The 13001-nt window shown below is 28.3% G+C and overlaps 2 protein-coding genes across 2 annotated transcripts in view; both read left to right on the forward strand.

The window, feature by feature from the left end:
• Positions 1-13001, forward strand: part of LOC139427053 (uncharacterized) — a 149287-nt gene that overhangs the window by 60510 nt on the left and 75776 nt on the right. The window lies entirely within an intron of this gene.
• On the forward strand, positions 2749-3720 carry LOC139427106 (protein FAM200C-like). Its single transcript, XM_071187775.1, has 2 exons — positions 2749-2940; positions 2992-3720. The coding sequence occupies exons 1-2, from the start codon at positions 2749-2751 to the stop codon at positions 3718-3720; spliced, it is 921 nt and encodes a 306-aa protein (XP_071043876.1).

The raw sequence follows: 13001 nt of genomic DNA on the forward strand, positions 1-13001 counted from the left end.
TAAAAAGTGACTTAAAAAATTTGTTTATTGCTTTTTTTATTGAGGGTAGATTATGTTATTTAACCTTTTCCGCAGTTTTTATTTGCTTCTTAATGATTATCTGGTGTAATATTTGCGACGTTATTTCTGGGAAAACAGTGAAGATAATTAGGTAATTCGTGAAAAAGTCATAGTATTTTTTAGAGATTATGTAGATATGGTTCAGTCTTGAATTTGAATAAGCAAAAAAATAATAATAATTCTCATTCAAAATCAACAATCTCAGAGTTTGTTCGTTCCGTTTTTTTACAGTATTTTGTTTTTCATTTCTCACTGAAGTTATGATAAATTAAGTGATTAATTAATTCAAGTATGCTCTTGGGAAATATGCAGAGAAAGAGATAATTATTATTTTTATTAATTAAATTATATCCAATTATTCAACTTCAGAATATGTGTGCGAGTAAAGATTGGTTCCCGACTTGCGGTATTATTTAAAAAAAGAAGAAGAAGAAAGATGATTTTATTTTATTTTTATTTAATATTTCGAAACAAACATTTGAGAACATTTTGTACATAAATATAAGAGGGAAGTCATATATAATCCTTTTCTGATTCCGTTTTCACTCTAATTTATGAAGTAAAATTATAGAAATAAATAAATAAATGAGTGCGAAGCGTGAGATGGATATCACTATTAAAATTAAAAATTGAAAAACTTAGGATGATTGCTACACCTAAAAACTTTAAAAAAAAGTGAGATAAGTGTTTCAAGTAGAATGAAAAAGGAAGGAAGAATATTATGCATATAATGAATACCTAAAATATAGAATGAAAAGCGTGGGAAAAACAATACATATATGATAATTACAAATTACATATGAACAACACAAAACACATATGAGACTGATTTGCACAAATTCAAAAAAAGACAAAATAAGTAAATAACATTTTAAATAATAAATCAAAATCGAAAAGCGCTAGTATATATGAAAAGCGATTGTATATATATNTTAAATATAAACCAGTTATATATTTTAAATATAAACAAATTCAAATTTATAAAATAAACCAGATTTTCAATACAATTTTTAAAATAAAAGAAGCTACTTTTAAATTGTTATTTGAAAGAAACTGTTAAGAAATAAAACAGTTCGAATATCACAACAGATTCATTCAAACTTAATAAAATACTTTTAAATATAATGAAGTCTACTTAAAAGCTACTCTTAGTTACTGGTTTAAATCTCCTTGAATAAAATAGAGTTTAAGTAACTGAAGTTTTCTGCAACGTTAATCAAAAATATAGTTAATTTATTTTGCGAAACAGATCCTATTACTATGCATTTTAAAAGAAAACTGACAATATTATCAATACATTTAAGAAAATACTTTTCATTCATTAAAAAGAAAGAATATGAAGCTAAAAAATATCATAATTTTTTAAACTAATTAAGCTCTACATTTTAAAAAATTTTTAGAGTATCTCAACACCGAAAATGGTAATAACTTCTTTACGCCAAAGAGGTGTAGCGAAGTCCTATTTCTGGTGGTCTTGGTTTGACTAGACCCAGAACCAATATTAGTTCTAGGCGTTATGAAAAACCAAGAGCGTTATTATACACTACTTGGTGTAAATTAGCTACCACCATTTTTTGTATTCAGTAGCACTAAAATGCTTAATTATAATAAGGTATGATACACGTACGAGTTAGTAAAGTTATTTTTACGATACAGTGTAAAGTAAGAATCATTAATTTATTATGCATGTATGCATCAATTCTTAAAATAAAATTAGTTTGTTAATCAAACATACACGCAGCACAGATAGAATATTAAGAATCTAGTCTTAGAAATATCTAGTCTTAGAAGAATGAAATCGAATAAAAATTAAGATTATGGATTATGTAATACAATTCACGTACAAAACTTCTTATGAGAACATAATTATCTTTATTATTCCTCAACTAAAGGCATATATGCCTTTTATATCAGTTGACTTCTGTTTCTGTGAAATGTTCAGCAGTGTATAGAGCAGTCTTTCTCAAAGTGGGCGATACCGCCCCCCTGGGGGCGTTTGAAACCTAGAAGGGGGCGTTAAGGGGCCCAGAAAAAAATGGGGGGCGTTCATGTGGGCTAGGGGGGCGATGTATAATTTGTAATTTCATTTACTTTGTAATTACATTACGTATTTTAAATTGATGATAATTTGTAATTACATTATGTATTTTAAATTTCACTAAAATTAAAACCCACCTACTACACAATAACGAATAATTAGTTTATATTTCTACCCTGTATGATGTTATTAAAACTTAAAATTAGGATAGCCCGCACACCGTACGCAATCAATTTGTAACAAGTTTCTGCGGATAGATAAAGGAACATGATCGATGATAGTTAAAGAATTAGAGCAATTTTACCTTAATTACATTGCACCAGAACGAAGCGATGAAGACTTCAAGATCATTTGAATAAAATGCATCCGGATAAGAAGGACAAAAATGTAGCCTATTTTCAAGATCTGGAAAAGATGTATATGTATCGAAACTTTTTTTGATAGCTGCTAAGCAAGACGATTACGGACTTCGAGCTTCATACAATATCTCTCTGTTAATTGCTCATACAGGTAAGCCACACACCATCAGAGAAACGTTAATTTTGCCGGCGATAAAAGAAGTTATAACTACTGTGCTCTATAAACCGGCGGCAGATAAAATTCAAAAAAATCCTTTGAGCAATAGTTCTGTCCAAAGACAAATTGATGAAATGGCTGAAAACATAGAAAAGTCATTGTGCAAACAGCTGAAGACTAGCAAATTTTCAATTCAGTTGAATGAGTCCACTTTACCAACTAATGAAGCATTGTTGTTGTCTTACGTGAGATTTATTAAAGATGAAAAAATATGTCAAGAACTTTTATTTGCTAGAAATTTAGAGACAAACACGAAAGGAGAAACCGTATTTAAAACACTGGAAAAGTTTTGTGATCAATAAGGAATTCTGTTGAAGAATATTATATCAGCTGCTACAACAGATGGTGCTCCAGCTATGACGGGGTGTCAGAAAGGCTTCATATCGTACTTAAAAAAGAAAATTCCTGATGTGCTTGCTGTACATTGCGTTATACATCGACAGCATTTAGTTGCTAGAAATTTAGGTGAACGACTATTTCAATCATTGCAACATGTCATCAGAGCAGTCAATAAAATCCGAAACAACTCTTTAAATGACAGATTATTTAATCAGCTTAGTGTTGATAATGATGAAGATTTCAACAGATTGATCTTTCACACAGAAGTGCGTTGGCTGTCAAAAGGAAATTGTCTGACTCGTTTTTACAATCTGTATGACTCTGTCTTAAAGCTCTTGGAAAACAAAGACACAGAATTGCACGAAAACCTCATCACATCAAAGAATGATATCGCATACCTGACAGACATTTATACATTGCTTAATTATATGAATCTCCAACTTCAAGGCGATGACTTAAACTTAATAAAAACAAAAAATGTCGTCGCTGGTATCGTAGCCAAGCTGCTTTTACACAAAAAGAATATCGGTAGACGTGAGTTCCATACTTTTCCCAATTTATCAGTATCCTGCAACAACGACGACTTGCTTGTCTACTGCCAACATTTGGAAAATCTTCACAGTGATTTCATTGAAGGATTCCAGGACATTTTGGATTCCAGGAAATACCAGACTGGGTGTTACATCTTTTTTCAAATTTCAACATAGTAATATGACCCCAGTTGGAAGAAGAACTTATAGAACTGACAACGAACGAGGAAATAAAAATTAAGTACAAAAATGGCTACCAACAATTTTGGCTACAAAAGTCAATTCCGCAGTTGTACCCTGGATTGTGGTCTGTCGTTGAACGATTTTTGACAGCATTTCCATCGTCATATTTGTGTGAACGTGGATTTAGCGCTGTGGCAACATTGCTTACTAAAAAGAGAAATCATTTGCAAGTTACCAAACGCGGCGACTTACGACTGTTTTTGAGTAAAATCGAACCTGATATCAACAAACTTATTAAATATCATCAAATTCATCCATCTCATTCGATTAGTATAAAAACGAAAACTGATTACATATTTATATTGTTTCTTTTAATTTGATTAAAATATATTATTAATATTATAAAGTTGGGTTTTATTTGCTCTCACTGGCAAAAATTTCTAGTTTAGAATGTAAGTTTAAGCATCTGAACCGACTAATACATATAACTAAATTAATTAAAGTAATGAAATTGTGGTTTTTAAGTTTTAGGAGTGTATAAAAAATGGGGGGCGCTGAAAAATAATTGATTTTCAAAGGGGGCGGTAAAAGAAATAAGTTTGATAATCAATGGTATAGAGCAACAATCGACACCTTCTCGTACTCGATTGTAAATAATTTACCGTTGTCATCTGATGGTTTCTTAACGTACGCCAAAATTGACGGAAATAATTCGTGAATGGAGTAGACGAATTGGAGTTCGGTTAAGCTTTTTAATTATTGGAGTTTAGATTCAACTTTACCTTTTAAAACATATATGAAAGCTGAATTTGGCATTTGAAATAAACTATTCATAAGCACAATTTTTTGGAGTTTTCCCGAATCGAATTTTGATAATTATTACACAACAGTTTTCACAGTGTATTTTATTATTTTGAAACAAATCAGTCCCCATTTTTTTCTTTTAAAATAAACCAGTGTCAATTTTATCCTTTTTAAAATATTTCTCGCCTTGTTTTATTCTATTTAAAATAAACCATACCCAATTTTATCATTTTTAAAATGAGCCAGACCTCATTTTTAAACACAAAAATTTCCATTTCATTACATATTTTACTAACATTTCTTTAATCCGACACAAGTAAAATAAAATAGAGCCTGATAAATCTTACCTAAAGGCTAATCTTTGAGAAAAATTTTAATATGCTTGGCAAAATTTTCACTTTACTATTCAAATCTGTTTCACTGGTTTATTTACTTATTTTTGTATTTAGAATCTATATAAATTTTTTATGACGTTTTAGTTAAATATTCAATCTAGATTCTTAAAATATCGATCGTTGTCGGGGGATTTTAAGAATAGTTCAAAAAATTCTGTGACTCACTTTGTTATTCTTGCGACTGGAAATATCGAACTATATATAAAAATTTAATATTCTGGAAATAAATTTCCTAACTTTCCAATAAATCAACGGGAAGTTTTTCTTCTATAAATGAACGGGAGAAAAATACTCCTAATGCCAGACACGATTGAATAAAGTTTCGCCAAGTTGATTTAGGAAAATATCTAATATACAATTTTATTTATTCAAGCAAAATACTTTTTTAAGATAACTTCTTTGACGCAATTGGTGCCAGAGTGTCACTTTTGAAATGATAAAATTTATATTTCAAGTCAATGAAGCAGACAAATATTCAGCTATCAAATAAATTTAGTTCTAAAACATAATTTAAAAATCACTTATATTTCTTTCACGGATATTTGTTACTTTCCGCTCACGCAATCATTATTTTTAACAATTAAAGCTTACTTCAAGAAAAAATAGCCTTTTTAGATACTTCGTTATAGATATTTACACAAGTTTCTTTCAATATAAGGAAGCTAAAGACGGATACATTTTTTTTCTTACTCGGTTATTTACAAAAGTTAGTTTCCGAAAAACATATCAACTAATCCTCGCGTTTGAGTATTAAAACTTCTTAACTTATTTCGAGAAAAAGATAGCCTTTTTTAAATATGCAGTTATAGATATTTACATAAATTTCTTTCAGTACAAGAAATATGAAGAACACGCACTAAACACGGACACATACTAACATATGTACGTATATGTAATTAGTAATAATGATTTTAACATAGAAAATAAAGCGTTCTCTTATGACGTAACTTTGTTTGAAGGTATTTGAAATGAAAATCCGGGCATAATTTAAAATTGAAAATCTGGTGCATAAACAAACTCTGCCATAAAAAACTCTAGCAATAAACAGTTGTGCACTAATTACATAAATTTACCGTATTTTACAGTTCAATTTGAAAAGCGGTACTTGTCCGTAAAATTATACTGTTGGACATTATATTACATTTTTGACAATTTATTGTAAAATTATTTCAAAATCTACAAAAGTTGCATATTCTTCAAAAGATTTTAATAGTAGTAATAAAACATTTTTAAGCTATTTTTTCGATCTTAAAAATGTTTTTGGTATGTATGTGTCCATTTCATCAAATACAACAATTAACTGTAACTGTAAGAGAAATTTAATACCATACTATAAAATTTCTTCTTTTTCAAAATTGAACTATTTCATTCCTGTTTGATTTTTAGAACGATTTTACACTGCCTTCAGGAATGTATTTAAAAATTTATTTTGAGTTTCATAATGCTATTTTCCTGAAATATCACCAGTGATATTATTTGCTTTAAATCAGCCTATATATTTTCGTCTATCTAATAATTTTTTCTTCTAAACTGTTAAAGTATTTTCAGAGTATACAAGGAATGACCTCCGAGACATTTTGTGAAAATAAGTTTTTCAATCCGTAATTTATATGTCATACAAAAATATGTCATTTTCTTGACCACTTATTTTCATTTCTCTATAACCTGTATAAATGATGCTAGCGTTAATTATTTTTGCTTAACTGTAGGATTGGTAAGTCATTTCTTAATAATAAATACTCCAGTAAGAACGGAGTACTTTTTTGAATTCTAAAAGAATTCTTTTTTGAATTCTAAAAGGCAAGCAGGCTTTCATGTTGTCATTTTCTTGTCTTCTCTAAATCATTAATGAAATAAACTGTATTAATCAGTCTGGGCTCTATTGAAAAGCTATGTTAATAACACAAGCTAAAAGAGTAGGGTCAAAAAGTAGAATAACACCGAAGTAAATAGCTCTAAAATTATAAAATGTCATTATCCTAGCTGTCATTTTCCTGGCACTTGAATAAAAGGAAATAATTCAAAACGCATAATGTTCGTTAACTACAATGCGTTTCATAGGATTTTAAAAAGGATTATTAAATGAATATTTTTAAAATAACAAACTATTCTTAAGATTTTAAATTTTTAAAAATTCAAAATTATTTTATTATTAAAAATCGCAATTATTTCAAAAATTTTTTTTTTCTCTCCCAATAAATAAGTGCCTTACATTTTAACTGATATCCTTCATTTAAAATTCATAGCTAATTGAATCAAAAATTTTAAATTTAATCTAAAAAAGTAAAATAAAATTGTAATTTTTTTCTTTCTTATAAAAATTATTTACAGTAACGTTTTATTAAACAAACGGGGTGTTCCATAACTACAGCTTTTAAATGTAAATTTTATATTTTTTATACTATGAAAACTCTTTTACAATTTAAAAGTTTTCTTAAAGTTCAACTTTTCATTTTAAAAAATATTTAAAAATTGGAATCTTTAATGTGCGCTTAGAAAGAAAATACTACTAAATAACTTGGCAGACATTCTTTTAATTAAAGAAAAATATCGATTAAATACATTTTATGATAAGTTGACTGAGCCGTTCAACATTTTTATTAAAATGTATTGGTTTATTTAACTATGGGTTTTCTATGGGTCGTACTTCGGATAATTACTCACATATAAATTTCACTGTGTAATATATGCAAATTTTTAATTTATTCAGAATGAAATAAATTCAATTTCTTGAAAATATGCCCAATTAGTAAACTATTTCATCCTGAAAGTAATTCACAAAACGTAATTGGAATGCTTGACTTTAAATTATTGTGTTTCATGCATTAATGCCTTTAACTGCATTAGAAGACTGACTACTACATCACCATATTTCCTATTCTACAGAGAAAGACCTTAAGATTAATTGTTAGGTAGAAGACGTTAACGGGTTAGTGGGTTCTAAATTTGAATATCAAACCTGTTATGACATTTCATACATATCTATGTCAAGAATTATATTTCCTCAAACTACATCGTTGAATTAATATCTCAGCTTTGATTCATCATACGTGATTATTTTGCAATTTATCTTATTCGTTTCGGAGTAAAAAGGGCTAAGCAATACCATTCTGACAATAAACTCTGAAATGGAATTTAAATGACATGTAATTTTGAAAATGTATTTTAAGAATTATTTTATAAAAGTTTTAATTGATTCATATGGGGAGATCAAAAGAAGGTCATTGTATATTTAAAAAAAGAAAATACAATTTTGAGAGGTAAAGCTACCTTTTTTTTTCTTCATTTTTGCTTAAAAAGGTCTTAATACCTTGAAAGTCTTAAAACGAAATGTTTCAAACTTTGAAATCGCGTATTCATTTCTCAAGTTTGCCGGAATCATAATTCAAACGAAACTTCATCAAACTACAAGTTAAAAATTACCTTTTTCACAGAAGTAACAAAGATTTTTACATCCTCTAACGTTAATCAACGGTTGCTCAGCGGATAGAGGGTTTACCTCCTCATGAGGTGAACCAGGTTCGAACCCCAGCGGTGACTGATTAATACGAGTTCTAATCCCGGCTCACACCAAACACAGTGCGGACGTAAAATATCATCCATTGGGCTATCCATGGGAGGTTTGCATGGTTTTCCTCACCATACAACGCAAATTGGTTACTTCCATCAAAAAATCCTTCACGAAGGCCAAATTCTCCCAATACTTTCCCCAGGTGTCCTCTTGTCTTCTGTGTTGTGTTTGAAATTACAGAGATATGGAGTTGAATATCGAACATTGGTCGGCTGCTTATCTCCGATTATAAAATGAAGTAAAGTTTTCTTACTTTGTTTGTAATGCAAACAATTTTCTACCAATTCTTTGGAGAAATTGTTGATTTATATACAAATGGAAAAAAATGAATAATATTCTTGCTATAATCGGTATATAAAAATATCCTACGTACTTCTGAGCTTACTTCATACATAATCAAGACGAAAAGTATTTTTCTTCTTACAAATGATCTGATCAATCTTACAAACCATCCTTATAATTCAGTCAATGATCTGATCTTTCAAAGCATCTGATATGAGATAATAGTCCATTTTTACACCCTTGAAAAAGAAATATTTCACCGGAGAAAAATGGTGTACAGTCGTTATTTTGTGCTTTAGAAAAACTATTAATTTTTGCAAAACTATCACTTACAATAATGGACTTCTTCAGAATTTGATTTTATTCCATTTTTTCTCTGCCAATATAAGAGTATTACATCTTAACTGATATCCTTAATTTAAAATCCATAGCTAAATGAATCCAAAATTTTAAATTTTATCTGAAAAAGTAAACTAAATTGTAAATTTTTGCATTCTTATAAAAATAATTTTCAATAACATTTTCCAAAACATACGGAGTGTTACATAACTACTTCTTTTAAATGTAAATTTTATATTTCGTATATTATGAAAAGTCTTTTGCAATTTTAAAGTGTATTTGGAGTTCAATTTTTAATCTTATAAAAATATCAAAAAACGGACTCTTTTGTTTGTGCGCTTAGAAAGAAAATGCTAATAAATGGAGCAACAGATACTCTTTGAACTAATGAAAAAATCGAGAAAATAAATTTTATGATAAAATGACTGAACCTTTAGCGACATTCTGATTAAAACGTATGGTTTTTTTTACACGTGATACGCAATTTTAAACTTTGCCTCGCTAGCTTACTATTATTTCAGAGCATGCCTATTTCACAGTTGGAATAAAATTTTCCATAAAACTGACACTTTGCAATGCCGTTGCTTTAAGCGTAATACTTTTGCAGTCTTGACTTTGATTACCATAGGACAATTACGTTGATATACGATGTATGGTATGCATTTAATATATAATATGCAAGTTATGGTTTGCAAAATTAAATTTGTATATTTAATGCATGTCTCTTGAAATTAGTTTATCCCATTATAAGTTTAAAAGCTATTAAAGGGAATACGTTTTTGTTTTGCCGATTCCACAAGTGACTTGCTATTGTCAACACATTAATGGCGAAGAATTCAGATACAGTGAAACTCTCTGCAATGTTTGGGCGAAACAGCTGATAATCTCTGAAGTAATCATTTAGTTCTTGCCATTTTTGATACTTTAAAGTAAAGTGTCATCCCACTATCACGTTACAAGGGATAGTGACATTTAAAGCTCATTTGATACAAACATTTTTTTATTCTATAGAATTTAACTATAATTATTTTAAACGAGCATATAAACATGAATATTGAAAAAGAAATTTATAATTTAAGTTTTAGTATTCTATCCAAAAATATAAAGAAAAATACAATAAAACTGATGATTTTAAATATTTATTTTACAAAATACATTTAAGATACAGTTTACAAAAATATGAAGGCGTATAAAACAGAATTGCTGCTTTTAAATATATTTTTTTACAAAATAAAACTTAAATACAGTGCAGTGTTTATTTAATAGGTTTTTCAAAAAGTACTTTACTTTGCAGATAACAAGTTATTAAAAAAATTCTTTTGCTAGTAATGACATTTATTTTTTGAGAGAAGCTTTCTTTAAATAATTTATTAAAAGGAATTCTCGTAAAATTGAAAGTGATGTTTTACTTTTAAGAAAAAGTGTGTTCATTTTGAAACTTCATATTTCCTTTTTATTTTGCCCTCTCAATTTATCATATAATTTTTTTGGAATTAATTATTTGCTGTTTTTTTTACATATATAAATGTTTTCAATATTTTTTCTTCACGATTTCTGTAGATGAAGAAGAGAATTAGTTTGGCTGGTAGATCAAGAGCCGAAATTGCATATTAGTTTAACATTAGAACATATTAGTTTTTCCCTATCTATACATGTATTTTTTTTTGAAGAACGAAAATCAAATTTTAAAGTTAGATATTATTTCTGAAAATTGTGAACAGTTCAACATAAGAACTCAAGTCTGTTGAAAGGTTTTCTAAAAATATATCCAAATATATAAAATATTTATAGTTATCCAAATTTGACGATTTCTTTGTTTTATGTATTTAAGTTAAAACCATTTTCAATAGATTGCCAAAAGATGAATATCTTTCAAATGAGGAGCTATTCTTACGATATTTTTAGCTAACTTTCGGAAACAATGATGTACTGTTTCTTTACAACAAACCATCATCTACACAGACAAAATATATCCGGTAAAATTACTATGATGTATGATAATGACATTTCTGGCAAAAACTAACATAATTCTAGGCAATAAAGTCAAAATATGCGGTACCTACGCTACTTATTTGATAATGTTTCAGTTCATAGGGTAATGATTTAGTAGAAATTCTGGTTTTTAAAATTATAATTCTTATTACTACACATTTAGCAGAAAATTTAAAACTTGAAAGTAAATTTAACAAAATAAATGGTTTTTATGCCATGCTCTAAGGTATCATTATATAACTACTAAATTTTACCACACTTGCCAAATTTTATCTCATATCATAAAATGACAAATTGAAAATTTTAACATAACCATTTCGAAATCACTTCAGAAAAATGGAAAAATCGAAGCTTTTTGATGTTCCCAGTGAGCCAGAAACGGGTAAATTTTAACATATTCTGGTAGTTGTGAGTATACTTTCTTCCCGGTGTACTATAAAAATATACATTGACAATTATAAACCCTTTTCATATTTTAATATTTAAATTATTGGTCGAGAAACTTTGAAAACAAGCCAATTTTCAAAATGGAAAACCAAAACCAATTTGCGTTTTTACTTGACAAATAGAAATTTTACCAAAACCGTTGTTTGGAAAACTCTCTATTTCATTAAAAGACAGTTTCTTCTTTTTTTTTTGTCGAAATTTGTGAGTACGCCAAGCATTATGGTAGAGAGATTTAGCAATTTCCCTTTCCACGCCTCACTTTCACTGGCGTATGTTCTGAAGTAACTGAGTAAATTTTCAGGCATCTGTGTCACCAGTTTTCCCAATTAGCTTAAAACATACGTACGTGAACGTGTGGTATGGTACGCTAAAGTTCAAATTTTAAATTTTTAATATATCTACGAGGGATAAACACTGTACAAAAAACTACTATCCTCATTTGTTTCAGGATACGAATCTCGTCAAAATGGATAAGCTTAATACAACATAAGCGATGAACTCAATTTACTATGAAATACAATTTAAAATGAAAGAAGTGACTGAATTCACAAGCATCACCAGGATTCTAAAGCGGGAAACCTGCTTGAGAAATTAAACATTCTAACTTCTTTACCATGTATGTTCAAACCCTGTCTTATAGAGCGAACGGTTTCAGAATCAGATGAAAAAGGTAGAGATAAAAATGGTAAATGGAGAACAACCATAATTTACTGAGATAGCATAAGAGTCAGATAATCCAGTTTCGTTAAATATTTGCAAGTTCATAATATTAAAATACAGCTCAAGGTTGACATCGTTAACAAATAGAGTTTTATTTTTGTGAGTGAAGTTGCATCGATTCAGGGCATATTAATTTTGAACGCAAGTTCAGTTTTAAGTCTTCTTGCAATTTTATAGCAGCTTCCTCTTCTTTAATCTCAAATATACCAAACTACGTTTAGTGAACGGAACTTATCCTAAATTTGCGTCTAAATCCAGTTTCTCTATAATTTTAATGATTTTATTTAAAAAAAAACAATGTTAAAAAAATTACAACGGTTGGTTCATATTTGAGAAATTCATATGCGCACCTTATGAGAAGAGGATTTAAGTTATTGGGAAAAAAATATATTTATTTATTAATTTATTTATTTTCTTTTGCTGATAATAATTTGATTTATTTATTACACTACATTAAACATTTCTTTTTCATAAGAAATATCTTATGTTTTAGAATCAACTGTACAAGTTAGATTATTGACAATTGCGTGCACAATTTCATATGATAAATTATTATTTGCATTAATGCCCTAAAAACTAAAATTTCAACAATATTTTTGTAGGAAGTAACTTTGAGCAATAAGATGTAAAAAATTATTTAGTTTAAATGCCTTCATTTTTTAATATTTAAACTTTTGCTAAAACTCCATACAAATTATATACAACGCTTGATATATATATATATA

The sequence above is a fragment of the Parasteatoda tepidariorum genome, chromosome X1, assembly GCF_043381705.1.
Source record: "Parasteatoda tepidariorum isolate YZ-2023 chromosome X1, CAS_Ptep_4.0, whole genome shotgun sequence".
Lineage (NCBI taxonomy): Eukaryota > Metazoa > Arthropoda > Arachnida > Araneae > Theridiidae > Parasteatoda > Parasteatoda tepidariorum.

What these genes read in the sequence shown, in the direction of transcription:
- LOC139427106 (XM_071187775.1), top strand. Translation starts at nt 2,749, where the DNA reads ATGGCTGAAAACATAGAAAAGTCATTGTGCAAACAGCTGAAGACTAGC. An exon ending in CAAACACGAAAGGAGAAACC is followed by an intron (nt 2,941 to 2,991) that starts GTATTTAAAACA and finishes ATTCTGTTGAAG; the next exon opens with AATATTATATCAGCTGCTAC.